Source organism: Contarinia nasturtii, unplaced genomic scaffold (genome assembly GCF_009176525.2).
Source record: "Contarinia nasturtii isolate CC-2019 unplaced genomic scaffold, AAFC_CNas_1.1 Cnas_scaffold_285, whole genome shotgun sequence".
NCBI lineage: Eukaryota > Metazoa > Arthropoda > Insecta > Diptera > Cecidomyiidae > Contarinia > Contarinia nasturtii.
This window is the reverse complement of record NW_022197640.1, coordinates 1,925,376-1,951,014: the sequence shown is the minus strand read 5'-3', so window position 1 is coordinate 1,951,014 and position 25,639 is coordinate 1,925,376. Positions and strand designations below refer to the sequence as shown.

The window sequence follows — 25,639 nt, the reverse complement described above, 5'->3', positions numbered from 1 at the left end:
AACCACGAAAAAGACATCACTGTGCCCACATACATGGACACAATTTCACCAATCAATTATCGCTGCCGAAGCGAATCGGGCCTCACAATTCAATTTATGGCATTTTTCCAATATCTATTGTAATTTATACAACTCAACCGCATCGCACACAATAAAGTGAGTTGAAGTTTATAAAAAAAAAAATGAAATTTTTAATGAGGGTATATTCCACTCTTTTCCAAGCATAACTATTGTACTGTCGTCCTGCTTTAGGTAGACTTTAAAACCTCAAATAAATAAATGAAACAATCTCTTTGAGCCATTAAATTGTTATCGGTGTCGCCACCGTAAAAGGTAAGTATGTGCATTGTGTATTATAATTTATTCAAATATTGAAAAATACCAATCGAAACATGCGTGTGCCCTTATCAATTGGTCATGCGTCGAATGATGATGATTAGTTTCAGTTGTTTTACGGTAACCACAAACAATATGTACACATACAAATTCTGTTCAACTAATTTGATTACCAAGTAATTTCATCTAAAAACCAATTCATGAATGCACATTCCGCGCATTTGACTTCAGTTCTGTATGGCTGGCACACGATTCGGCGGAAATGGGCCCACAGACAGAAGGAAATTTGGATTCACGAAATTGCCTTACTTTGTATGTGTGTTTGAATGTGTGCTTTTCACTCTCGTAAATTCACATTGAAAATGCGAGAAACTTGACGGTTCTGAATGAGATCTCACTCCCTCCCTCTCTCTCTCGCTCTCTCTCTCTCTCTCTCTCTCTCTCTGTGCGCAGAACATCCATTCAAAGTAGAATTTGCACACATTTGTTTTCGCCCAATGTTTACTTTTCTTCTTCACATCCTCTTCACTCAAAAAACAATTTAAACACATTTGTCACAATTTGTAATTAATTCGTACACATACAAAGCGATTAGAACATAAGATTTTGTGCTCGATAAGAAGATAAAACAAACGAAATTTATATGGTTAATATTTTCACTAGTGGTGACATTTTAAGGGTTTATAGATCATACATTGGTTTCAATTCAATATTTGCATGGGCATCGACATCAAGTGATTTGAAAGATCGAGTGACACCGCATTATTTGTGCTTCAATCATTGTTGCGCAACCCATGACAACAATGTATACCTTCAAGCCAAACAAAATTTAAATACAGCTAAAACTTTATGTTTCTTTTGCCTTTTTCGCTGTTGTAATTGTATATTCGCTAGAAAATCGTTGCCACTTCGAGCTTATTGCTCTTTATTTAAACCGAAAAACAAAATAATTGACGAATTTAAAGCACAACTTTCATGATTATACCTCAATTTGCAAAAGTGGTTAAAAAGAGTGGTGCAAACATTTATAATATTGATATAAATAATATTTTATGCATCGTCTTGGAACAACAATTTTTTTTCATTGGCGTCAGACCACTTTCGCAGTGGCGGCTTGAATTTTTTTTTGATTTTTCACTAGGGATGTGAATGTTTTGACGTTGAAAGTCCGGTATTAAAGCCTAATCACATTTTATGTAGTTTTTATTTAACGAAAAATTCGAATTTTTGAAGCGGCGATATATTGAACACTTTCCAGCCTTATACGAATTGTTGTTGTATCTTGTTAAATTATTGCATGATATTTAAGGTGGACAAAGTGATTTTCGAAAAAAAGTCTCAGCAATACAAATGTTCAATATTTATTTTCGAAATAATTGAGCGTTGACAATTTGTCGTTGTCATTGATGTATTTATTCTTTTTCAGTATTTATTTACGCATACGCTAGGGGCTTAATTCAAAATTTTCAACGACTGAATTCTATAATAATATCTAAATTAACTGAATTTTTCTGCAAACGAATGAATTCCGGTGAATTCTATGGCGATTTCATTCAAATATGTGAGATAGTGGTGAATAGTTTCTGCTGGCAATTACTGCAATATTTATATTTTGTGTAACAAAATTGTAAATGTTTTTTATATTTTTTTTAATAAAAATTAATTTTATTTTCAATTTTGAGCGATTTTCTATCAAGAACAATCGGAAATATTTAAAAAATAATAAATTAAAAAATATTGCGGTTATCATAACCTCACTTTAATAATTTGACACATTTCATTCTATTCACACGAATTCACCGAACTCATCAATAACCACTCGATTCAAAATTGTGAATTTACGTGAATTCCTGTGAATTTTTTTGCCGTATTAAGCCCCTAGCGCATACGTGTTGAAATTAGTTCAGTTACTTTGCGGCTAACTCAACGCTCACACTGTACAAACAAAGGAGCCAACAAGGGCGAAAAATTTAAATTACTCACAAACAAAGTCGTGATAAAAACTGGAATGTAGCACGGAGACAACAAAAGATGTCACACTCTTCGTTCTTATGAAAATGTGCCTGCTTCGGCTGTGTGACGCGCGCACACATAAAAATACAACACAATTACAAATGGCAAATATTAGACTGTACAAATGAATGAGTTGTTCTTCATTTCTCTGTATTTTTTCATCTTCTCGAGTTTTAATTAAATAACCGCGGTCTGGTCATCTTTAATTGCACTTTTTTTTTACTTATACACTATATACGTTAAACAAAAACGGAAGGCCATTTTATTTTTATAAATTAACGCGACGACGTTCACGTTGCGCTTTTATTACATTTACTTTTGCCAAGCATTATATCTTTTATTATGAAAACAAGGTGCGTTCAGTACACTTGCTCTTTATCTCTCCAGCTATTTGCTGTGTGGATTTTTTTCGATCCTTCTTTAGTTTGTCGACAATCAAACGAACGATAGAGAAAAAATCGATTCAAATACGGAACAAAACTGGGTATTTTTAAAAATTGCAACTCATATCGACTTCTACAATTTATATCGGTTTAATATTTGAGATTTATTCTTGTGCACAAAAATATATAGAAATATGATCGATTTACATAAGCATGTTCATTATAATGATTATTTTACATGCACGGAAAGAGAGAAAGAGGAAGAAATAGAAGAAGAAAAAAATCATGAATATATCCATTCAGTGCACCGTTATCGATACAATATATTTCCGTTCGTTCAGGAAATTATGGAATTCTGGATGAAAGAAAAAAGAGCGAACCAAACGGCGAAAATGCAGTGTCGAGAATAAAGACCATTAAATGTAGTCGGAAGAAAAAAAAAGAGAAATTTATGGAATCGATAGATGTGCAATAAACAGACAATAATCTTTATAACGTTTCCGTTCTGATAAGTAATTTGGTTTTTTTTTTTTTAATCTTCTATGGACCATGTAGTGAATGCAGCAGTAATTTCAGCAGAAAAAAAATGTCTATTTCGGTGCGCTTGTAACGATTTGTTATTCCATGCGTGGCGCTAAGATGCAGAACCATGACCAAAAATTCAATTGAAATAATTAAAACATTGTGCATTACCATCCACGGTGTAATTTTTTCTATGTTGTATATGCACCTGTGCGTGTGTATGTGTTTTTTTTTTGGTACGCTGTATCTTTATAAAAAGCGCGAAAACATTGGCTCGTTGTGCTGTTTACAGGTGAAGTCGAAGAAAAAAAGAGCACCGCCATAGACGAATAAATGGAATAAGAGAATGAATTCAGTACCGAGAACATGAACGAAAGATCGTTTTAATGGATGACGATAAAATTGAGAAAACAAGCGTAAATTGGTGAAAGAAGAAACTTGAGCATAAAATTTACAGGAACTATTCCAAGATGAAATAATTGTTTGAACGAAACAATTAATTCTTAATAGCGGACCCGGACCGTGATGCACATAATCATTTCCAATATTGTTGCTGCGTTACATACCATAATGAGGTTTGTGCGTACTTCATATTTTAAAATAAATATAACCACCGTTCTATTGCTGGTGTTGGCAATATTCTTTTTCATTTCGTTTTATTCATCTACATCCCTTCGTGATCTGCTCAGATTGTTTTACCGTTTGCATCGCTTGCATTCTTAATTTCATTCGCTTATTGTGCGGTATGTTATTTAACAAATGAGCGGTGGATACTCATTACTTTTGCTTGCACTTAGAAAGGAACACCATCATCTCTCATTCTGTATATGTTCTCGTTTTGAAATCGCATTATTGTCTCCAAACTGAATAAAAGTTCACATTAAAAACATGCAACGCAAAAAAAAACCCAACTAAGTATTCAAACAATGAACCAATTACAGGGTTTTTCCAGGAAATGTTAGTGATGCTCACAGACTGTCCAAAATGCTATTTAATATTCACTTCAAATGTGCCAATTTGACACACACTTCAGCACAAATTTCATAGCATTCAATCCGTCTTCTTCCTTTTTTTGCAGAAAATTGTGTCGAATAATTAAAATGTTTGATATTGAATTAAATATCTTACCATAGTTTCTCTACCGTTGAATGTGAGGCTGCTCTTTTTGGGGATGAAGTTTCGACTGATGCTGTTTCGACTGGTGTCTATCGTTTTTGTTTATAAGGGTAGGGTTTTTTTTTGTCGTTATTATAACTGATTTTTTTTTATATTGATTAGCGCGAACAATTGAAAAATAACTACTCCGCTCAAAAATTAAATAAAATCAACGGAGAAACAAAAAAAGATTGAATTCATTGCTAGAGATAATTGAACATGTGGCAATTTTTGGTTCATTTTGAAAGAAAAATAAGGTTCATATAAAGTTGTGGATCACATTTCATGTGATTTTTTTTTTTTTTTTTTGAAAGTTACGAATTGATTTGAATTGAATTGTTGATTATTTTGGAGAGAAATCTTTCCAAAAATGACCATAAAATCGGCCTATGATGTATAATGCTCGAAATTAAGAATGTGCGGAGGTGAGCAAACTTTGCAATGATTCGGCTCATCACAATATCAATTATATCTAGCATAATATATATCTGTTGTGTGTGTGATTAAGACCATTATTAATGCTAATTGCATTGATTGAATTCGTTTCTAATTTCTATATGTTAATTGCACATTTTGACAAAATTATACATATGATTCGTAGCACGTTCGAATCGTTCAGTTATCAGAGAGATTGTGTGATATTGTTAAATTGAAAGGTATTTTGAACGAATCTAAATGTTAAATTGAAAATGGTCAGAGAGTTATTTCAAGAATGTTGATTTGGCAAAATGAATTAAATCGGTAATTGTTGAATAATTCAAGGTTGAGCATTTGGCTGATTTGATTTAAAATATGCGATTTAACCAGCTATAAATTGAATTTTTTTATCTCGTGTTTTTGATATGTTCGAATGAACAGCAAAATGCTCAACATTCTAAATTGAGTGAAATAATTGAATTAAAAATAGGCTTTCGGCCGACTGCATTGATTAGGAAACTTGATAAAATTGATGCCGATGCATCGAATGTAATTCATGCAATCTGATTTCATTTATGTGTTTAACCAAAAAAAAAAAGTTTTTTTTCTTCTTTCTATTTACTCTATTTTTTTATTGAACAATCGTGTTTGTATTTTTTTTTTTGTTTTCTCTCTCTTTCTCTTAGTTTTTCTGATTTTGTTTTAAATCATTAAAACAACATTTGCAATTACCGTCCTGAATGTTCGTTAATATGCACAGATGCACAAAGTGTGAAATATTGTTGTCTGTGAACAAATTTGCACTGCGATTATTGAGCAAGTAAATCGATTGATGATTCGATGTGGCTGTGGTTGATGCTATTGATGTCACGATGGCTGCTTGCGTTGCTATCGGATCGGTTAGCAATTGCCTTGAATTGATTGGGATATTGGTCGCGCTAAAGTGTGACGACGTTTTTTCGTTGGTGTCGCGTTTTGCAATAACCAATTGCGTACTCTTTGTGAAGGCGTTTGGTTCTATTTTAATGCGAAGATTACCGTATTGTTGATCGTGTACACAATAATTGCGATTATTATGAGGATTCAGTGGATAGGATGCGTATGAATAGTATTGATTTGGGTATAAATTGGGATTTGTTTGTGAGCTCCGTGCGTTATGATGCGAATAGATGGTGGCAGTGGCGGTATTGACGATAGTATTGTCGATGGTATTTTGATTGTAAAAGTTTGTTTGTGTTCGGCTATTATTTGGATAAGTACTAAATGCGTTGGCCTGATACACAACTAAACTTGGATTAAAATCGCTTAATGTGAACCGACCAAACGGATGTGTCACATACAGTGAACGTGTTGCGAGGCTATCGGAAAAATACGTCGTGATATTTTATATCGTGCGTTTTTCTATTTTCCACCTTTTTTCGTTCAAAAATTCTCAATAAATTTTAACGTTCTTTGTTTGATTTAATTCAATTAAATTTCAGTTCAACACTTTCTCCTTTTGAGACTACGTATTTCTTATTCTTTGTTTCTATTTCAGTTGTGAAATTAATAGTTTTGTTCTTTTGTTTTTAATTCTCTCAGTCACCCAGACAAATGAATTCTGTTAGAATACTGTTTAGCCTGCTGCTTTTGTTTTATTTTATTTTTTATTTTTTTATTCCGGTTTCAAAATGCTTTTGCCCTCGTATCAAAATACAATAGTTGTCACTTTTGGATACGTGCTCTGTTTACCGGAATGACAAAATTTCAAATATTCTTCAGGTATTTAGATATTAAATGTGTTGCATAGCAATATGGATTTGACGTCACGTGCCTGTTCTGTGTTTGTTATGCTTGTTTGGTTTTTCATCCACTGTGTGAATTCACCAGGGGAAGCAAATTATTTGACTTTGTTTTGTGAATGCGCTTATGATTCGTTTTATTGAGCACATAAAAACAAAACCAAACACATAAAAGCGATATTGTTGACAAGTATAACACATCCAATTACAGTGATTAGTTACACGAATCCCTCAGATTTCGGTTCTCTCTCACTCTCTCTCTGTTTCCGTACTATTGTGTATTTGTTTTGTTTTTGGTCTTTTTTCTAAATCCTGACAGTTTTCCCTCGTACCGAATACAAATCGATTTTTGGCCAAAGTATTTCTATTCCTATGTGTATTTAATTTTCGATTTTTCTTTTGTTTGTTACAATCTGTGATAAAAATATGTTGTTGCTGTTTTTTTTTTCAATTGTTTTGTTATTTCAATCACGATTTGATATAATAGATATTGCACTGAACGCGTTTGAAAAATTCTTGCACAAAAATGAAATAAAACCTAAGAAATCGTATTTTAATGAATGGTTAAATTTGCAAACACTTCACACATTCAACAAATGTATTGTGGTGGATACTTTTTTTTTTTGGTAATTTGAGTGTGGTTTTAAAATCGATCGGCACGCCGTTTTGAGCACTGGCACCAATTAGAAATTGTTCCAAATAAATGACTACACCGAGCTAAATGTACGAATAAACCAATTCGAATACGCGATGAAAATCACCTCTTCGTGTTCGTTTGCAACATCTATTGCAAATGCCTATGTGCTGTCGCTCTAAACGCGAATAGAAGTACGTGTGTGCGCGCACACACAAGCACCGATAATATTTTCTTGCCGTATGTGTTGTTGTTTGGTTGTTTCTGTTATTCTTCGTCGTTTTTATTTGTATTATTGTGTGTTCGATTCTTTATCTTGTGTTTACTGTTGCTTTCTGTTTAGAGCATAAAGATGCTAAATCGAATAGGAAAAAGTATGAAGAAATTCCATCCAAAGCATACACACAATGCAAATGCTATAAAAGCCAACGAACAGAATGCAGCAAATGATGCGAAAGAAGATGCAAGGTTCGTGTGTAGCGAAACCGGTTTTTGCCTCTTATTTTTTTCTTTCTCTCTCTCTCTCTCTCACTCTTTCTCACTCACTGCACAAATGCAACTTCATTTGATGCACGACTTTTGGCGAGTGTCTGCAAATGTGATTTTGTATTTATGTATACGAAATGCTTCTATTTCAATCGGTGTTTCTTTATTTTGCTTCTTTTTTTCTCTGAAGAACACGATGAAGAAGAAAAAAAGGTTGCCTCTTTCGCTCGCTATTATTTGAAACTCAGCTACGAATACTTTACTTTTGCGTTTTTCTGTTTCTCTTTTTGTTTTGCCACTCGCTCTTCACTTGCGCGCAAAAGTTTTTTTCAATGTTGGCAAGCTGTTGAAGAAATCGCGAATTAACTATAGATATAAAGAAACACACTACCACACGTGCACCAAACCGAACGCAAACTGAGGTTAGCCGTTCTAAGACAACGAGAATATGCTTTGAAACGAATTTCTCTTATGATTCGCTTTTAATTTCTTCGTTTGTAATGATGCCAATGGCGTGAATGAAATCGGCCGATTGGCGGTTTGACGTATTCAATAATTATCTAAACGCACGCACACACGAAGTCAATGCCAGTGCACACGGTGCAATGCAGAAATGCAAAACAAAGCAACCAACTAGTATGGAACACTGCTTGTTTTTTTTTGCTCTTGTGTTTTCTCTCTTTCGCGCAAATGAACACGGTCTTAGCGCGGGATGTGTGTTTGTATGTGAATTCAACGCACACCGTCTCGCCGACGAGAATATATTATGTGTTCCAGAACTTGATCTCGGAAAATCAGAACTTCTCTCTATTTATGACAGCGTAAAACAAAAATGCTGTGTTTATTTAAAAGCATTTTTTTTCGCTTCCAAGCTCAACTGAACAATACGGTTTAACGTATTTGTGAATGCCAGAAAGAGCAGCAGTTAAACACAAAAAATATCAGTTATCAGTTTTTTTTATTCTGCGTTGGCTGCCGTCGTTTTGTCTTAGTTCCTGTGTATTCGTGTGGATTTTGTGTGTGCGATTTGCTTCTTATATTTTTTTGTTGTTGTCTTTCTCTGACTAGAGAGTTTTGCCGCTTATCCAAATACACATTTAGATGACGTTGATTCTGATTTATTTGTGTTGAAATATGAAAAAATGTACAAATATTCTCTTTTTTCTTGTTCTTTTTTCCTTCTTTTATTTAATTTTTTTTTTCTCTTCTATCACTGCTTGCCTTCTTTATTTTTTTTGAAAATGTACAATTCAAGAAAATATGACTTCTTGCAATGAGTTCGCAACAGACACGGTCACCAACACAGATAAATTTTAAAGTTTGTGTTCGGTTGCACGTTTGTTCGCTTTCGTGGTCTTTTGACTAGCTATCCGCGAAATATCCGTGTACAATATTTGTATATATTTATTTCACTGACTATATGAGAGAATAAGTGAAATCTGGAATGAGAATGGGATCGAGCGGACAAGATACACACTTAACACAAGATGAAGAAGAGAAGAAAAAAATGTCTTGTTATATGTATATTCTGCTTTCTGTTTTCTGTTGCCCTTTATCTCAATAATAAATTAATATTGACTTAAAAATATCACTATATATTCCCTCTAGATTAAATTCTTGTTTATTTTTCTGAATTTTTCAACAGTATTATTTCGCCCCGATTCTTATTTTTAATCGCTGTATTTGTCGTCGTCGTCGGCGATCGTGTGCTAGTACTGGATTTTGTTTGGTCTCTACCAATCTTGAATGATTCACGTTATTTTGCAAAACAAAATAAAAAATCTGTTCCGTTTTGCTTTATTAGATTTCTTAAGATTGTAATTCACTTTATTTAAATATTCGCTAATAAACCGAATGATTTGTATATTTTTTTATTTTTTTTTCCGAACTCTACGCAAATTGCGTGCTTTGCGCTTCCCAATGTTACGCTTTGCACTATGTGGTTCGTTCAAAATGTGGCGCTTTCGGTACGTTAATTGATTGAGGTATGGCAAATGATTTTGATTGTTTAAGAATATTCTTTTTGCATTAGACAATATGCTATAGAGAACTCCAAATTGAAAAGGGATGTTTTTGGGTACTCAGTGCTTTTGATACTTATAGTACATTCGAGAGAAAAAAAAGTTTTCCTATCAATTAAGTACAATTATCTATCAATTATATATATTACACTGGTTTAAATTGCTCGTATGAGACTTGTAAGTTGTATAACAATTATGTATTTTTTTATTCTCTTAAAGTCTTGTTGCTTTGATTAAATATCAAAAAAGAGATGGGAAAATAGACGTAGAACACAGAAAATTGAGTATGAATATCGTAGTGTATAGATTTGGCGAAGAAGATTGTCTTAGGTTTATATTTGATTTTGAGATTATCTCTTGTATGTTAAAATTAATTCTATGATTTTGATTGTCGAAACGCGATCTTGATCTTATACTCCTAAAAAAAATGATTAATCTTTACCTATATAATATGTATATATTTGTATATATAAATTCAAACTCTTACACATCAAGTGCATGTAAATAACACACTAGACTTTTTTTTCTTCTGATTTTATTTATTCACAATATTTATACTACGTGTGCTAAATTTACCTAAGTCTTTCTTTTGTTCGGCTTTAATTTGTCTGTTTTTATAATATAAATGTCTGTGATTTCTTTTAATAGAGATTTTATGGTCTCAATTAATTGTTATCCACACCAAAAAATAATAATAATTTCTCAAGTTGTGTGTATGTGTGTGCGCACATGCGATAAAATTGTTTCGCTTTATTGGATTTTACTTTGTATGTGTGATTGTATGTGAAAGGGGAGAGTTTGTAATGAAAACTCGATGAAAAATTGAATGTGCGACAACACGTCTCGGTGTCGATAAAAGTTTGATCAAATTTTGCCGGTATGCAACAGTGTATCCTACTCGAGCAAACAAAATCTGACGATCGATTCACTTTTTTTTGTTTAAAACTAATTAATTCTTATGAATTCTTTTGTGTATAATTATTATTTATGAGAATGATATGTAAATACTACGCACTTGCTACAAAGTATTTGAGAAATGAAACTCGATTTTCAATTGAAAAACGCACCAATTTACTTACAGCTTAATTCAAATTCTTTGGTTACTTAGATTTGTCTGTGTGTTCGTGTGTTATTTTCTTTTCTCTCTCTCTCTATCCCTTCAAATTGTGTAAATAAGTTGGATATCTTTCAATGATATATTTAATCCTCAAATAGTTGATAACAGTTTAGATTATTTTTCGGGCTTTTCTCTTTCTTCCTTTAAATCCGATCTTAAAATGATTATTTCTTAACTTAAACACTGATTTTTTTTTTGTATTTTAATTATTTTCACCAAGGGTTTAATTATTTTCTCTATATTTCATGTTTTTTTGAACAACGGATCTTTTTTTGTCTTGTGATTGCAATTTACTCACGTTTATTCCGCTTTTCTGTTGATTTTTAAAATAAAAATCTTATTTAATTAAGATTTGCAAAGAAAAATAGTCAGTTTTTGATTTGTTACTTTAACGGATCACAATTATTTTGAGACGAATCGCGCTGGGCTTGAACCAAATGGCGCGTGATAGTCATAAAAATTAAATTGTGACTTCTTTGAATTCGAAAAAAATAAATAAATCAATTTTCTTTTAATTAATACGATTTAAATAACAATTCTATTTATTATTTTCAATGCACTCTTTCACAACTGTATTTCGTTTGTTTGTTTCTTTTTTTTGTTTTGGTAAACTCTTCTGATGTTTTATTGTAGTATTTACATAGCTCGACAGCGCGCGCGATGCAATGAAATGTGTGGTAAAGCTGTCAGAGTTCGTTAAATATGTTTACTTGTCAATTCGCTTTTGTTTTGCTTGACTAAACCTCTTTCCTTTGGCTTTTTGTTCTGATCCAATTCATAATCAAAACAGAAATTCGTGGCTGTCGTCAATTTTTTTTGGCAAAATGCAACGAATACGCGCCGAAAGCGATATAGAAAAAGAATCTCGGTTAGTATTTACTTGATTATATGTGAAATTCTTTTCCCTTCGTCTTTTCGCTCAAGCGATTGACTGAAATCTATTTGAATGTGAGTACGTTTATGTCCTATCTTAGCGCTTTCAGTTAAAATATATTTGAATTAATTGAATGCTGTGTGTGGTTAGCACAAAAGTACAAGTTGTTGCTTTGATTGTTGTGGTTATGTGTGTATGTGTTTGTTTTTTTTTTATTTGGATTTTCTTCCGATTGGGCGCGCACTGTTTCTTCGCAAACGCTTTTCGTTATTCGCTCATAGTTGAATTGTGTTTTTTGTGATGTGTGAATGATTCTGATTAAGTTGAGTAATGAGTTTGTATTGTGGTGGGAGAAAGATGAAAAATGATTTATTTGTGTCAAGGAGCACAGACAGGATATGGATATGGAATGTGACTGAATCTGGATATTGTTTATTTTTCTGTTTTTTTTCTTTTGTTATTATTTTATACCATCGGCCTGTTTTTTACCGACAGTGGCAAGTAAATTGAAAGTATGGGTGGTAGCAAGAAAATGTGTCTTTTTTCTGTTTAAAGAAATCAAAAACCGACAGCAAAAACCAGCAATAGCGAGGATAGGATAGTAGCGAGTACAAGTCGATTGAAAAATGATGATTTAGTGGCGTATTGAACCGTTGAATGCTTGTCGCTGGTTTATTGTCGCACACGTTATATTTATAATATTTTTTTGCTCTTTTTTTGATATGTGATGAATTACTCCATTAAGCAGCAACAATTAACAAACATGCTCTTTTTAGCTCTTGTATGTGATGATCTCCCTCTTATGGATATTCTTCGCAAGCTAACGATTTTGGTTGCAGTAGCACCGATACTTTTTTTTATAGTTATAGCATGAACCTGAACAAACAACACAACTTTATCAATTTCAAATTTCAAATCAAAATCAATGTTTTTAAAATGCGATAAAATGTTTAAATGTATATAACAAATTCAAATTGTAAAATTGGGATTTTGCTTGCGAGATTTACTAAAATCGACCGAAATGAATCACATTTTCAATGATTTCGATCTCGGCATTTATCCCTTGTATTTCGGATTCGGTTTGTTATTATTTATTTCACGCGTGTATTTTGCTTTTCAGCGTCAATTTAGAATATTCATTTGCCAATTTGGTTGTGTTAATAAATAAATCAAATTTTTCCAATAGATATTATTTTTGGGATAAGAATTTTTTTTGGTTGTTTTGATATTCAACTGTTGCAATTTACTTATTCGTACCGATTTTATGCGAAGTGATATTGAATGATGTGTTTACAAACAAACAAAAAATCTCGATTATGTGTTTTTTTTTATCAGTTTTTAGTTTTGTTTTGTTATTTTCATGAATTTGATGTGTATTTTTTTTTAAATATTTAGTTTCATTTAATTTTAACGATTTATTTAAACGAATTTGTTTTATTTTTTGGTTGTTGTTCAAAAAAGGTTATTTTTGTCTGTTATTTTGATGTTGTGTTTAAGAGCGGCGGACAGATTGGAACGGGTTAAAGCGAAGACTGTATGAAGACTGAAGTGAAATTGAATAATAATACTCGGTCGTACCCACGGAAAAAACAGAGTGAACATAGAATAGGACACAGCGCGCACAGAGAACACAGTAAGGAGATTTGGCTCGTACTGCACTGCCGAAACGACAATATTTGCCAGTACTGATCATCGTTTCGTTTCACGCGTTTCACACGCAAAATATATGTAATGATAGAAAAGAACAGGCATACCCACCTAGTATTGCACAAATCGGCATACAGAGTGAAAAAGAGTATGTGGATAGTGGTACTGCGTCGAATCAGTCTCGCGCACAGCCACAAGTTCTGCTGTTCAATTAATTCGTGTACCAACATCAAATTGTGTGTGGTGTATATGCATTGTATACATGGTTTGTTGGCGTTATGCTGTTACCGCCACCGTTGCCTCTGTCGTCATCATCACCGTTCTCATGCTCGACACAACATTTTCACCGTGTGTACGTGTAGAAGTTATGAAAAGCCGAACGAGTATCCACTTCATCTCCCCTGATGAGGTAACAACAATACAGCCAAAGTACACCGTACGCAACACATTGACGACACCGACGACAACAACAACAGCAACAGCAACAGCCAAAACAACGACAACAACCGAAGCAACAGAATATGACTCTTATACCGATAGATTGTGCTCCGCTTTTGATATTTTCTCATCTGTATTCGCTTTTTCCTATCATCGGTCGGTCGATTCGATTGTGGCATTGCAACCTCTAGTATTGAAACTAAACCGTACTATTCCGTGTGCTTCGTCTATGCATCGTTCAATGGAACATATACACGTATACAGACTACTATTCTCCCCTTTATGATTTACGTGTACACATTTTCCATTTCGTACCATTTACTGAAAGCACAAGACCAATTTTTGATGTTGCTGGTCTCTTCAGTTTTCAATCTTTTCGCTTCTTGACACTTTTTCTCTATTTGGTTTTTATTTTACTTGCTTCAAACATATTCTATCTATCTATTCGTTCTTTTCCAATTCTATTTCTATGTTTTTCTTCGTTCACAAATCTTATGCTATTGCTTGTCACGGTGAACCGTGTTTGCGTACACGAAAGATTTTAACGAATGATTAATCATTGTATTACAGGTTGAAGAACATCTTGCTTAGTTAAACCATATGTATATAAATTCAATATGTGTTTAATACTTGATGCGCCACCAACACTGCATTTTACCAATGCTTCTCGAGAATTGTACGATGCTACTTATTTTCTCGTTAGTACGCGTATTGTTGTTGTCGCCGTTGCTCATCTGCTCATCGACAACTTTTATCAGTGATGACGGCGAACTCGTACGATTATTATGTGATTATTCAAGAGGCCTTAAAATTGAAAACGCTTTCATCAATGCTTTGTGCACGCAACTATGACGTGTTGATTGCATTTTATCCGTGCACGAGGAAATTTTGTTGTCACACAAGAGTGTATCCCGTTCCAAGAGTTGAACCAAACAATCAACATTCTGAATGCCATTTTTCAACTATGTACGCCGATTTTTTTTTCTTGATTTCAATGAATCGAATGTTCGTCATTTTGTGCAACCGAATTGCACGATATGTGCTTGTCAAAAAATATGGAGATGCCTGCAAAGAATTCACAAAAAAAGAAATGTGCCACGGCGGAAGAGCCCTCCAAATCGATCTGTGAATCTAAGATTCACGTTAAACATAAATTAAATACAAAAATAACAAGAAATGCACGTAACGTACGTCGATTTTCACATACATCGTAAATATAAATGCATTCCATCTTTTTTTTTTGTTTAAATATGTGAGGCTTTTTTATCCATTTATATGTCGTGATTACTGTCTCTCTTTCTCTTTCGTTGGTAATTTATTTTTCGATTTTGCTGTTTTCGCTTAACCGCTTTTTAAAACGACACTAAGAATATTTTATATGGATTATAGTTGTAAGTGTAACCGGCCGACGGATTTTTTTTTTCAGCAAACGCGCTTCTTTCTCAGCATTCGTTCCAGCCGAGCTCAACATTTTCAGTTTCATTCAAATTGCCCATTTGTTAAAATCATACCGGTTACGTTTACCGAACGTAATGCAGATTTTTTCTTTCTATCAATCTTTCATGGTTGCAGTTTTTTCCTTGTTCCACAGTTCGAGTCTTTTGTGTACATACATAACTCTTCGGTGGCAACGTGCGGTGCAAATTACAAGTACACGTTCATCTGTCTCTCACCGAATGGTAAATAACACAAAAGGTCGCACTGCAAAAAGTAGCCATTGCAAAAGTGTTTGCAGTTATGTAATTCACAGCAATCAGGGTTTATTAGATACGAGCACATGTCTATCTACGTATCTTGGTGCTTATCATTTACCAGAATGATTGTACTAAAATACTCGTCCGTGACCATATTTATTTTTCCAACTATCTCCCTCTCTCTCTGTCTCTATCTTCGACACACACACACAGTCACTTCGTGCGATGCGTATTCCACGTATGTTTACGTAGTTTTTGTACGTACATTCGTTCGCTCATTTGTTCGTTATTCCTTGAATGCATAAAGCGCGCGCAAAAATTTATCTCTCTTTCACTCCATCGTTTTCAGTATGCAGTTTTTGTCCTTAAATCGCATTACGACCGATTCATATTTATCTATTGCCGTTACGTGCACATTTATGATTCTCTCACTTGCCATTCGATATATTTTCGAGCAGGAGTTGAGGGAGGGGGGGGTACTTGGTATAAAGCATTATACACGCGTTGTTTTATGGTGTATGCTCTTCGTCGTTGATGAACGTAATTGTCGTTGTTGTACACACTACAGTCATCGTGTACGAGAAAAGTGCATATTTGAACTAGAGAAATCGAGAGAGAGAGAGAGAGAGAGAGAGAGAGAGAGAGAGAGAGAGAGAAAGTGACACACACACGAATACATTTAAATTTGTATACTAGGTGCAACGGAGAATTTTCCGCTTATTGCGATCAAATGAAAAAGCAGAAAGGATGCTAACCATTCGTAATTGAAATCACATTATTTAGGTAAATAGTTCAAATAAACTCCAACAGGTATTTCACGTTTCGGCGATTTGCACAGCAGTACCATCCATACATAGTATTCCATTGAATTCTTTTTGCTCCCCACCTCTAAAAACGCACACAAATCTAAATCACAAAATGTAATCGGTTGCTGAACAATCACAACGATGAGCAAAAAGTACGGCAATGTTTTTTTGAATTTTCTTGTAATCAAATTACAATTACCAATGATTTAACTAATGATTGTGTGCACCTCAAATATAGGTATTTTACTTTTCACATTTTGCATGCATATGCATATACTTTCGATATAGCAATTGATATAAATGAACAGTTCGCATATTTTAAGGCAGAAATTTTAAAATTGAAAAGAGAAAAAAGCCTTACAGAAGAGTCATGAATGGAAATCAATTAAGTAATGACGGTATTGTAAAATTCTACCAAATTCATTATAAATTAATCAAAGACTTCCGAGTATATGTTAACACACACAAATGTAAATCTCTTTGTTCTGAGCGAGAGGTAGAGGAAGAGAGAGATTTTCAAAATGAATATTTTTTTCTCAAAGAACTTACTATTTCGACGTAGTTATTAACTTGTAATCAACGACTGTTTTAATTAATAATTTCATTTGGTGGGCGCATGATGATATTGGATCGTTCGCCTAATAACAAACGTACCATTTATTATTTCATTTCATCCACTTTAATCCTTAATTTATGACCACTTTGAATTGAAAAAAACCTTCCACTTCGCTCTCAATTTTCATTTAGTGAAAAAACAGTAGTGCTTGATGTATCATTAAGCTTTTACAACGTTTTCGGTTGGTTTGTTTGTGACACGCGTAACTCAAACGAGGTATCAGCCATCAACTTGAAACCTTATTTTTTATTTCTAAGCGTTTTTGGAAACTTCGTCATGGAAAATTATTTCCCCTGGAAATTAGGTTTTTCCTAAAATTTTGTATAGGAATTTGAAGACGTATAATGTACGTTATTAGCCGAAATCAAGTCCTGCGATTAAAATTTGGCATATTAAAAAGTCGATTTTGAGTTCAATTCCAACAATTTTGATTGAAATTGCTCAGTTTGTCCGCGGACCCATGTGGGCCAGAAATATGTTTATACATCAAGCATTACTTCCAAGTAAATTAAAATGTGCCATTTAAAGTTATTGAAAGTCCTCGCGCATTCATCTCTATTCCATATGTGTGTGTATTAAGCCTTATATTATACGTAACTTTTTTAAATATATATTCGACATTTTTATTGAAAAGCTGTTTATTAAATTATAAATATATATATTGCTGTATCGAACATCCTTTCGCTCTTTGTCACTTTTGTTCATGGGCAACGCGAATGGCATCAAATAAAAGAGCCATATATCAAATGGTGTGAAATGTGCCAAATCGAAGCCAAAAACCTCATTTATCTCATGTAACAGGTTGTCTGTGATTTTTCGCAAATACGCGCAACTAGTGCATGGCAAAGCACACAGTAACGACAACGACAACAACAACCAATCATTGCATATGGTGACCGAAGCGGCGAAACGATGAGCAAGACAACGATATTTGTTGCTTTTACGTAGGGGAATTTGTCCAATCCGATTCACGAACGCTAAAAAAGAGACGAACAATGCCATGCTAAAGACGGATATGCTCTGTTGTTCTGTATTGAGGAATTTTCTCCGTTTTTTTTTTCTTCTTTGGTTGCTTTCTTTTCAAATGGTACGCGCTTGTATGTTCGATGAGAACGAACGCGCTTCGTTTGCATTCTATTCACTGGATTGGGATTCCAATGCTCTATCATTTGGCTTAGTTCAAGTAAAGTGTATTTAAAAAATAGTACGCCATTGAAACGCATTGCTACAATTACATTTGCTTTGCATTATGTATGGATGAATTTTGAGAGCATGTTGGAATGTTACAAAGAAAGGTGGTGGAAGCAACGTTGCATATTACACAAAACTCACATATCAGCCAAACTGAAATTGAAATTAATTCGTACTTTTGCTAATTTAAATCGTTACATGTATTTCACAACAAGCTTTGATGCACCAAGACCAAAGAAAAAGGTTTGAAGAACAGCAGGGAAGAAAGAGAGAGTGAGAAGGAACAAGTCGCCGGTAATGCACTTTGTTTCAATTCCAATCCTCGAATTGTGATTAAATAATCGTTTCAAATGAATTCGTCCAACTAGTTTTGTAGTACTGAGAAAAACGTGATGCCAACATTTTTGTAATAATTCGACATTTGACCAGCAGTTAAAATTCCCATTGGTTTTTAAATAACGAAAGACTATAGCAAAAATTCGATTTAGGCCGATTCAATGGTTTTATGCAAATGTTGTCATTAAATTTTCGGCAATTAATTAGGTGGATTGTGTATTTTGCGCAAGAGAGAATATGTGTAGAAGAAACAAAGTTTATAAACATTACGATATAAAATTCATTGCTTTGCACTTTGGAAAAGGTACCGCATTTCGGTCGTCAAACGACACACAAGAAACATTTCGTAAATATATGCGATATGCGTAAATGAGATATGAGCGGCTTTGTTTGTTTCGATTGCAAGAGTGTTGGCTCAAAGCTCAGCCCACGAATCAGCATGGAATAGCGGGGCAGACAGAATGAGACACACACACACACACACACACACACACACAGAGAGAGAGAGAGAGAGAGAGAGAGCCAGGATGTGCTAGTGTTGCCTAAGAAAACATTAATTTTATAGGAAATTGTTGTGATAAAATCTCCGTGCTCTCCCCGTCTGTGCCATTGCTATTGTTGTCGTTCAATCTCCATGCTACACTGTTTGCTGGTGCTGCCTGATTCGTCGGTTCAGGTAACTTGATTAATGAATTGGGCTATGCATGCAAGATAAATTAAATAAGAATAAATCATGGCTCAAATGAAGCGAAAAGGTAATTTAAAACTTCTAATTTCTATCTCACATGGATTTTGGATTTTCCTATCCTTTTTCGTATACTTTTTTTCCATATTATGTACGATTGCAGACACTTGAAAAAGAAAACGAAATGACACACAAAATAATTGTTGGCACACGAAAATCCGTTCGTGCTACCGATTTGTTGTGCAAACAAAACTCCCAACCGAAACAGTTTAAAAATGAACCGAGAATATTCCAAATGAAATGCGTAAAATGTATTATTTTACCTTTTTCTAATCAATCTAGCATGCAAGTTTTCTGTTTCTTTTTCCATTTAAAATCCAAAGTATCCAAAAGTACAACACACAGCATTTTCCAGCATCTCTTACGTAAACATTTTACGACCAAGAATTTAAGGGCAATCGAGCAAATGCATACTCTTGTTAAGCTGTGGTGCCCAATTGAATCCACAAGAAATTGATAGAAATTGGCCAACATTGTGGCATAGAAAATTAACCATTTCCAGCATATCTCTATGATGCATATTTTGGTTTTCAAAACGAATGGGAGAATAAGAAAAAATCATGATCGACATCAACATGTTCGGAAATATATTGAAAATGTACAGATTCAGTTATGCTGTCATTATACCATGAGTACTCAGTGACTCTTTTCAGTCTCGGCTGGGGTCAAACAAAAACTCTGCGCATTGAATTTGAAAAAAAAAAAAATAAGAGAATTAAATTCATTTGATGTTATTTCTGCCGCCTGTCACATTTCAATCGGTCGTGTTTCGAATGCGTTGCACATGACGCATTTCATCGATGGTATTATTATTAAAATTAGAGTGGTAAAATGGGAAAAAATGTGTGCGACCAACGGAAGAAACAAAATGGGAAAATCTGTCACTTAAATATTGTGTGTATCGATAGACACGGCAAAAACGTTCGATTACAACGACCGATGTAGTTCTTATTTATTGGCATTCATCTCTACCGCAAAAATATTCAGGGAAATAAATTCTGGCGAGCTGCCGACTTACTGAAAACGCAAGTGCGGCTGAATGAAAAAAAAAAAAAAAAAAAAAAAAAACAAATAATGAACGCAACGTAGCGTATGAAAAGAAAAAAAAGCGAATAAGAGCGTTTAGTATATTTTTGCACGCTTTGACGAAAGATACGATTTTATTTTATTTTTCTTCCTTTTTTCATTTGTCGTTTCGACGACGGAGGTTTTGTCACTGTTGACGGTGTCGTTTTGTTTGCCATCTTGCTGATCACCGATACTAAAAATGTGTATGCGCGTATAATTTTTTTTTCTTTACTTTTACCAATATTGTTTTTATCCTTGTGCTTTTAATGTTCCTTTTTCACCGTATTACAAACGCAACCAAAGTGTATTTTATTGTTGATAGATTTTTTTCCTCTTCGCTTATTTTTCGGTAACTTGCCGCGCGCGAGAGAGAGAGAGAGCTGTTGTTGCTGCTGCTGCTGCTGCTGTTGCTTGTCGCCTGTCGTACTGTTTATCGTTTTCATAATCGAACTGAAGAATCACAGCATCGTGCAGTGAAACATTGTATGCCATAAAAAATAAACGGCGTGGAAAACGAAAGAAACGTGCACACCAACAAATTGACGAAATGCCACCGAAACCGAACAAAAAATACGAAATGAAAATTTTCATTCAATTTTCCGTCTGTTTTTTTCTTCTTTTGCCTGCCTTTAGTCACTATCTCACCCGATGGATTGTTTTTTTTTTTTGTTTCGTTCTGTGTAGTACGTGTGCGTACGCTTAAGCATCTGTTTGTTTGGCTTTATTTTGATTCTGTTGCAAATGTGATTTTTTTCTTGTCTTCTTCTATTGTGAAATCCCCTCAGAACAATTGAAAATATATATATTTTTAATAAAAGAAACAACAGCTAATAATTGAAATATAAAAGCTTTTATGAATTGTTATGTTGAATTTTTTTTCTCGTCCTTTTTATCGCTGTTATGTGTGTGTATTGCAATAAAATATTTAAAGATGTTTGAATTTCGAGCATATTCTCATTAATGTGGAAGCGATTTTGGTGAGAAAATAGGGAAACATAATAAAAAAAAGCGATGTGATACAACGTGATTAGAGTGAAAAGGAAAGACTAGGTATGAAAAAAAAGAATCACAAATGTTCAGCATAACGGATGTCTCGTTATATTGAATTCAGTGTGAGCAATTGAATTGTTTCGAATTCAAGCGAATCGAGAGAAATGAAGGGAAAAAATACGGAAGGATTTAAAATCTCATAATCAGCTTCGCTAGAGAAGAAAATTATTCAAACGTTAAGAATGTGATACAAAGCAACAAAATAATCCATTTTGCATTGTTCGTTGAGCGGCTTCATTGTTGTTTTGATAAACGAACCAAATGCTTTAATAGATTTCTCCAGAATTCCATGAACTGCATGGTTGTGTGTATGTGTGGGCATTTCAATTCAATCTGTTTGTACTGCTAAACAATAAGGACCGATTTCCAACAAGCTGATTAAAATTCAGATCAGATTTGATGCGATCATTTACAAAATTTTAAAAATCATTCAGCATATCGATTATATTCTCTCATATTTTCCACAAAATACCAATGTCATGACAAAGACGGTGCGAAAGTATCACGTAAAGCAAGCAAATAACCGAACAACGAATGAGCGCTTTCACATTTCGTTTCGATTCCAATTCTATGGTCGATGTGTCGAAATAAAGAAAAAATGAACTAGAGAGAAATACAGAGACACTGATATGATCCGATTGTGATTGGCAATGCAAACCATATGTATTTCGCACATCATACGCACCGATCATCATATCAATGTCTATTTATTTGTGAATGCAATTGTGGCAATAAGCAAATAAACGTCTTTGTTTTGTCACAAATGAACTGAAACACATACGATGAGTATAACGGCGTTCGTACTCATTCACACAATGACAAAACATTGACAAAAGCGTTTGTGGCAGCTAAACGATGCGAACGATTTCCGTTTGGGGTATCCTCTCTAAATTTATATATACTGTATATAATAGAGAGAGAGAGAGAGAGAGAGAGAGAGAGAGAGAGAGAGAGAGAGTGGTGTATCGTCACAAGTGGGCTTTGTGAATGTGTACATGTGCATCGTATTTCATTTAATAATCAAACAAATGAGTGGAACGAAACATGAAGGTCGGAGATGTTTCACACTGCCGCTATTGAGGCTTTAAATACCACGGCCATGGTGACATACAGTACTATTGTAATAAAGCTTTTGTGTTTAACAATGCTCAAAGATTTCGATTCGCTGTCTGTGGCGTAATTCACATAGCGACTACACAACCAATGTTCAATTTTCACAATTTACACACACACACCGAGTAGAAGAATAACATGCGTGTACAGCCTAACGTGTTGCACAGCTATTGACTCTTTGAAGTCCTTTCGTTTCTTATGCGCTCACTTTTTTGCATTTTCATTGAAAACATAAAATCTCTTTTTATTTAACATTATATGTGGGCTTTAGCTTCTGAATTAAATAAGCTACAATGCAAATTAGAATTTTGCATTTGGAAGCAGTGGAGAATGGAGCACGGAATTTCGTTGCAGAGCACCTTTAAAATGTAAAATATTTCAAACCGAATGGGGTAATTAGAGTGGTTGCCTGCATGGTTTACGATCAATAGCTCGTGTATTACATATATGTGAGACATAGAATGAGCACAGATGCTGATATCGCGCCCAAATTTCGGGGATTAAACGTTATGCCAAACTCAAAAACGATAAATGATTCAGAGTAATTTCACATCGAACACGGTTTCCGTTGGGTTTTTTTTCTTCTTGTTTAATTGTGGGCAAAACCACTAATTGACAATATCTGTAAAATTTGTCAAGTTTCGTATATCGAAACAATGGCATTTTTTCATAAATTACACAGTTCAAAGCAAAATACAAAGATATTGATCACCTTTGTACTTTATTCGTTCATACAGTGCCAACATGAACAATGTTTAAAGTCAGCATGAGCTCTTTACAACAAACACTTCTAAGCAAATGCACTTGGAATTAGTGCGTTCGAGCACGCTTTTGTTGTTTGCTGGTTTTTGCCTGAAAATCTTTCATAATTTTCTATCAATTTAAAGAGAATACGCCCGACCATAAATACGTATATACGCATAAGCACGGTTTGAAACTGCACAAGTCTCAGTTGTTGTTATTAATTTTGTCGACCGTAACATTTTCCTTCTGTCTCGCTCCCACCAACCGGCTGTGGTTTGTCGCTTTATTCATCGATTGAATCAGTGTATGTGTGAAGATGTGTTTGAGAGTGTTTTTTTTTCTGTTTAGTTTTGTATGCTTAAACATTGCCAAAGTAATGTGTATACCTGCATTGTTGGCACAACACAAAGCATACAAAACGGATTAAAAAGCCCATTTACAGCAACGACAAAGAAAAACAATGAGCACACGATGAGACACCACATGTGCTACTCTTTTTTTTTGTTATTCCAATGGAAATTCCATTGCCATTACGAGAAAACAACCGCATGAAATCTTATTTGCAATCCTTTTCCGTGCGCCAGTGAGATATTTCGGACATATTTAGCGAAATGTTTGAGCAGATGCCACATGATGTCATTAGATAAGAATGGAAAACGTTTTCACCCCTTTTGCAAACTAGTTTTATTTACTTTTATTTGCATTCATTATGGGACGGCCCATGGATGTTTGTGGGTGGGTGTGTGTATGTGAGTGGCAAACGGCCTTTTTAGAACTATATTCGCATTAGTAGTCAAAGTCGCAATTTTGAATAAACCAAAGATTGTTTTTTACTCGATTTTTGTTCTTTGGCTCATTATCATTGGTCGATTGGTCGAATAGCGTTTCGTATGTTTTACCCAATAATGTCACATGTTAACTTATCGTGTTTTATTGAAATTGCACCAAAAATGCAAGCAAATAAGCTTCTTCTTATCCAACACTTTGAAACAGAGGTTAGACAAACAACAGCACTACATAAGGTATTACGACTAGTTTCTTAATGATTATCATAAAACTAAATATCGTTCTTTTTGTTTCTAAGTTTAACCATAAATGCATGAAATACACACTCCAAGTTTGTTTGCCAATCCGTAGCATCTTATAATTGATTTTTTTCATTCGCATTAAAATAAAAAACGGATTATAAGACGTTAAAGATCCATTTGAATTATCTTTGTTTATGTATTAAAGGCGTTGGTTTTTCTTTCAATTTTTTCGTTCTCTCCCTCCCCTCTGACCATCTGTGCATTATGAATATTGAAGTAGCAAAAGCTTTTAGTTTGCAAAAGTAATTTAAACCGATTATTACATATTCAGAAAAAGTTACTTTAACTTTGGAATGGAATTGACGTTCGCGAATGAAAAAAAAAATTTCATTCATTTTAAATTGAAAATCTGTAGATCTTCATAGTTGGTAATGTGTCAAAGTTGAAATGTATTTTGAATTTTCCCAACAGTAATTTTTTCTCGAGGAAATAATCAATTGAAAAGTATTGTGCGTGATTGTGACATTTTAAAAAAGAAATTGTTAGATTTTGCCGATGAAAACATATGAACATCCAGGTATTAATTAAATGCACGTGGACATACAAACAAAAAAAAAAAAGACAGCACAGCATCAAATAGTCGGCAACAAGGGAAATGAAATACGCTTTATAAAACAAAAACACACGAACGAACTGATTCGAACATGCAATTTGTCGTACTCATTAATTGACCACATTCTGTTTTCGAATTGTAAAATATAATGAAAATGAATCAAGATAAACATCGGAGGAAAAAAAAAATCAGGTAAACAATTAAATTTGATGGAGTATTTTCGTGGCGCAGAAATTCGCGCTTGTCTATTGCAGTAACACCCATTGGCAACAATCAAAACAAACATGGTTCGATCAATGTTGTGTCGATTCGTCAATTCAAACTCAACTATCGCTCGTACCATTTCGCACACAGTCTATCTATCATATGCATTTTGTTAAGCTATCCATGCAGTGTGCGCACCTATTGCACCCACATCGTGCTAGAATTGATGTACAAAACTGATGCGCAACAAATGGACGGACAAAATGAATTCATTTAATCACAAGATCGAAAGGGAACCTAATACCGAATACAAAACACACACAAAAAACAATTCATGCCTCTGTATATATAAATTCAACGAAATGTGTAATCTCTTTCATATGCACACTGATGCCTTTCTTTCTCTCATTCTCTCTCGCATAGAACACGTGCCGTTTTTCACAGTGCGCTATTTATTTGTGCACGGTTAAATCGTTCACATCCTCGTTCGCATTTTATATTTAAAACAAAAAATTTCTTTATGTCGTCATGATGGTTTCGGTACGTTTTGGCACTGTACAATAACGTAAATGCGTATGCTTATTTTAACCATTTTTCCGGTACGTTT

General features: G+C 34.0%; 1 protein-coding gene across 10 annotated transcripts in view; it reads right to left on the bottom strand.

The window, feature by feature from the left end:
• Window positions 1–25,639, bottom strand: part of LOC116337855 (polypyrimidine tract-binding protein 1) — a 198,072-nt gene that overhangs the window by 79,469 nt on the left and 92,964 nt on the right. For 2 of the 10 annotated variants that reach the window (XM_031762791.1, XM_031762798.1), the window contains exons 1-2: window positions 5,559–6,194; window positions 4,383–4,459 (exon numbers count right to left, since the gene is read on the bottom strand). The exons of 5 other annotated variants lie outside the window; for them this stretch is intronic. In XM_031762791.1, the coding sequence (XP_031618651.1) occupies window positions 4,383–4,385 (3 nt within the window). In that variant the 5' untranslated portion in view covers window positions 4,386–4,459; window positions 5,559–6,194. Of the gene's footprint in view, window positions 1–4,382; window positions 4,460–5,558; window positions 10,070–12,996; window positions 13,064–25,639 lie in introns of those variants that run through there. 3 more of the 10 variants (XM_031762801.1, XM_031762799.1, XM_031762800.1) reach the window with 3 other exon arrangements.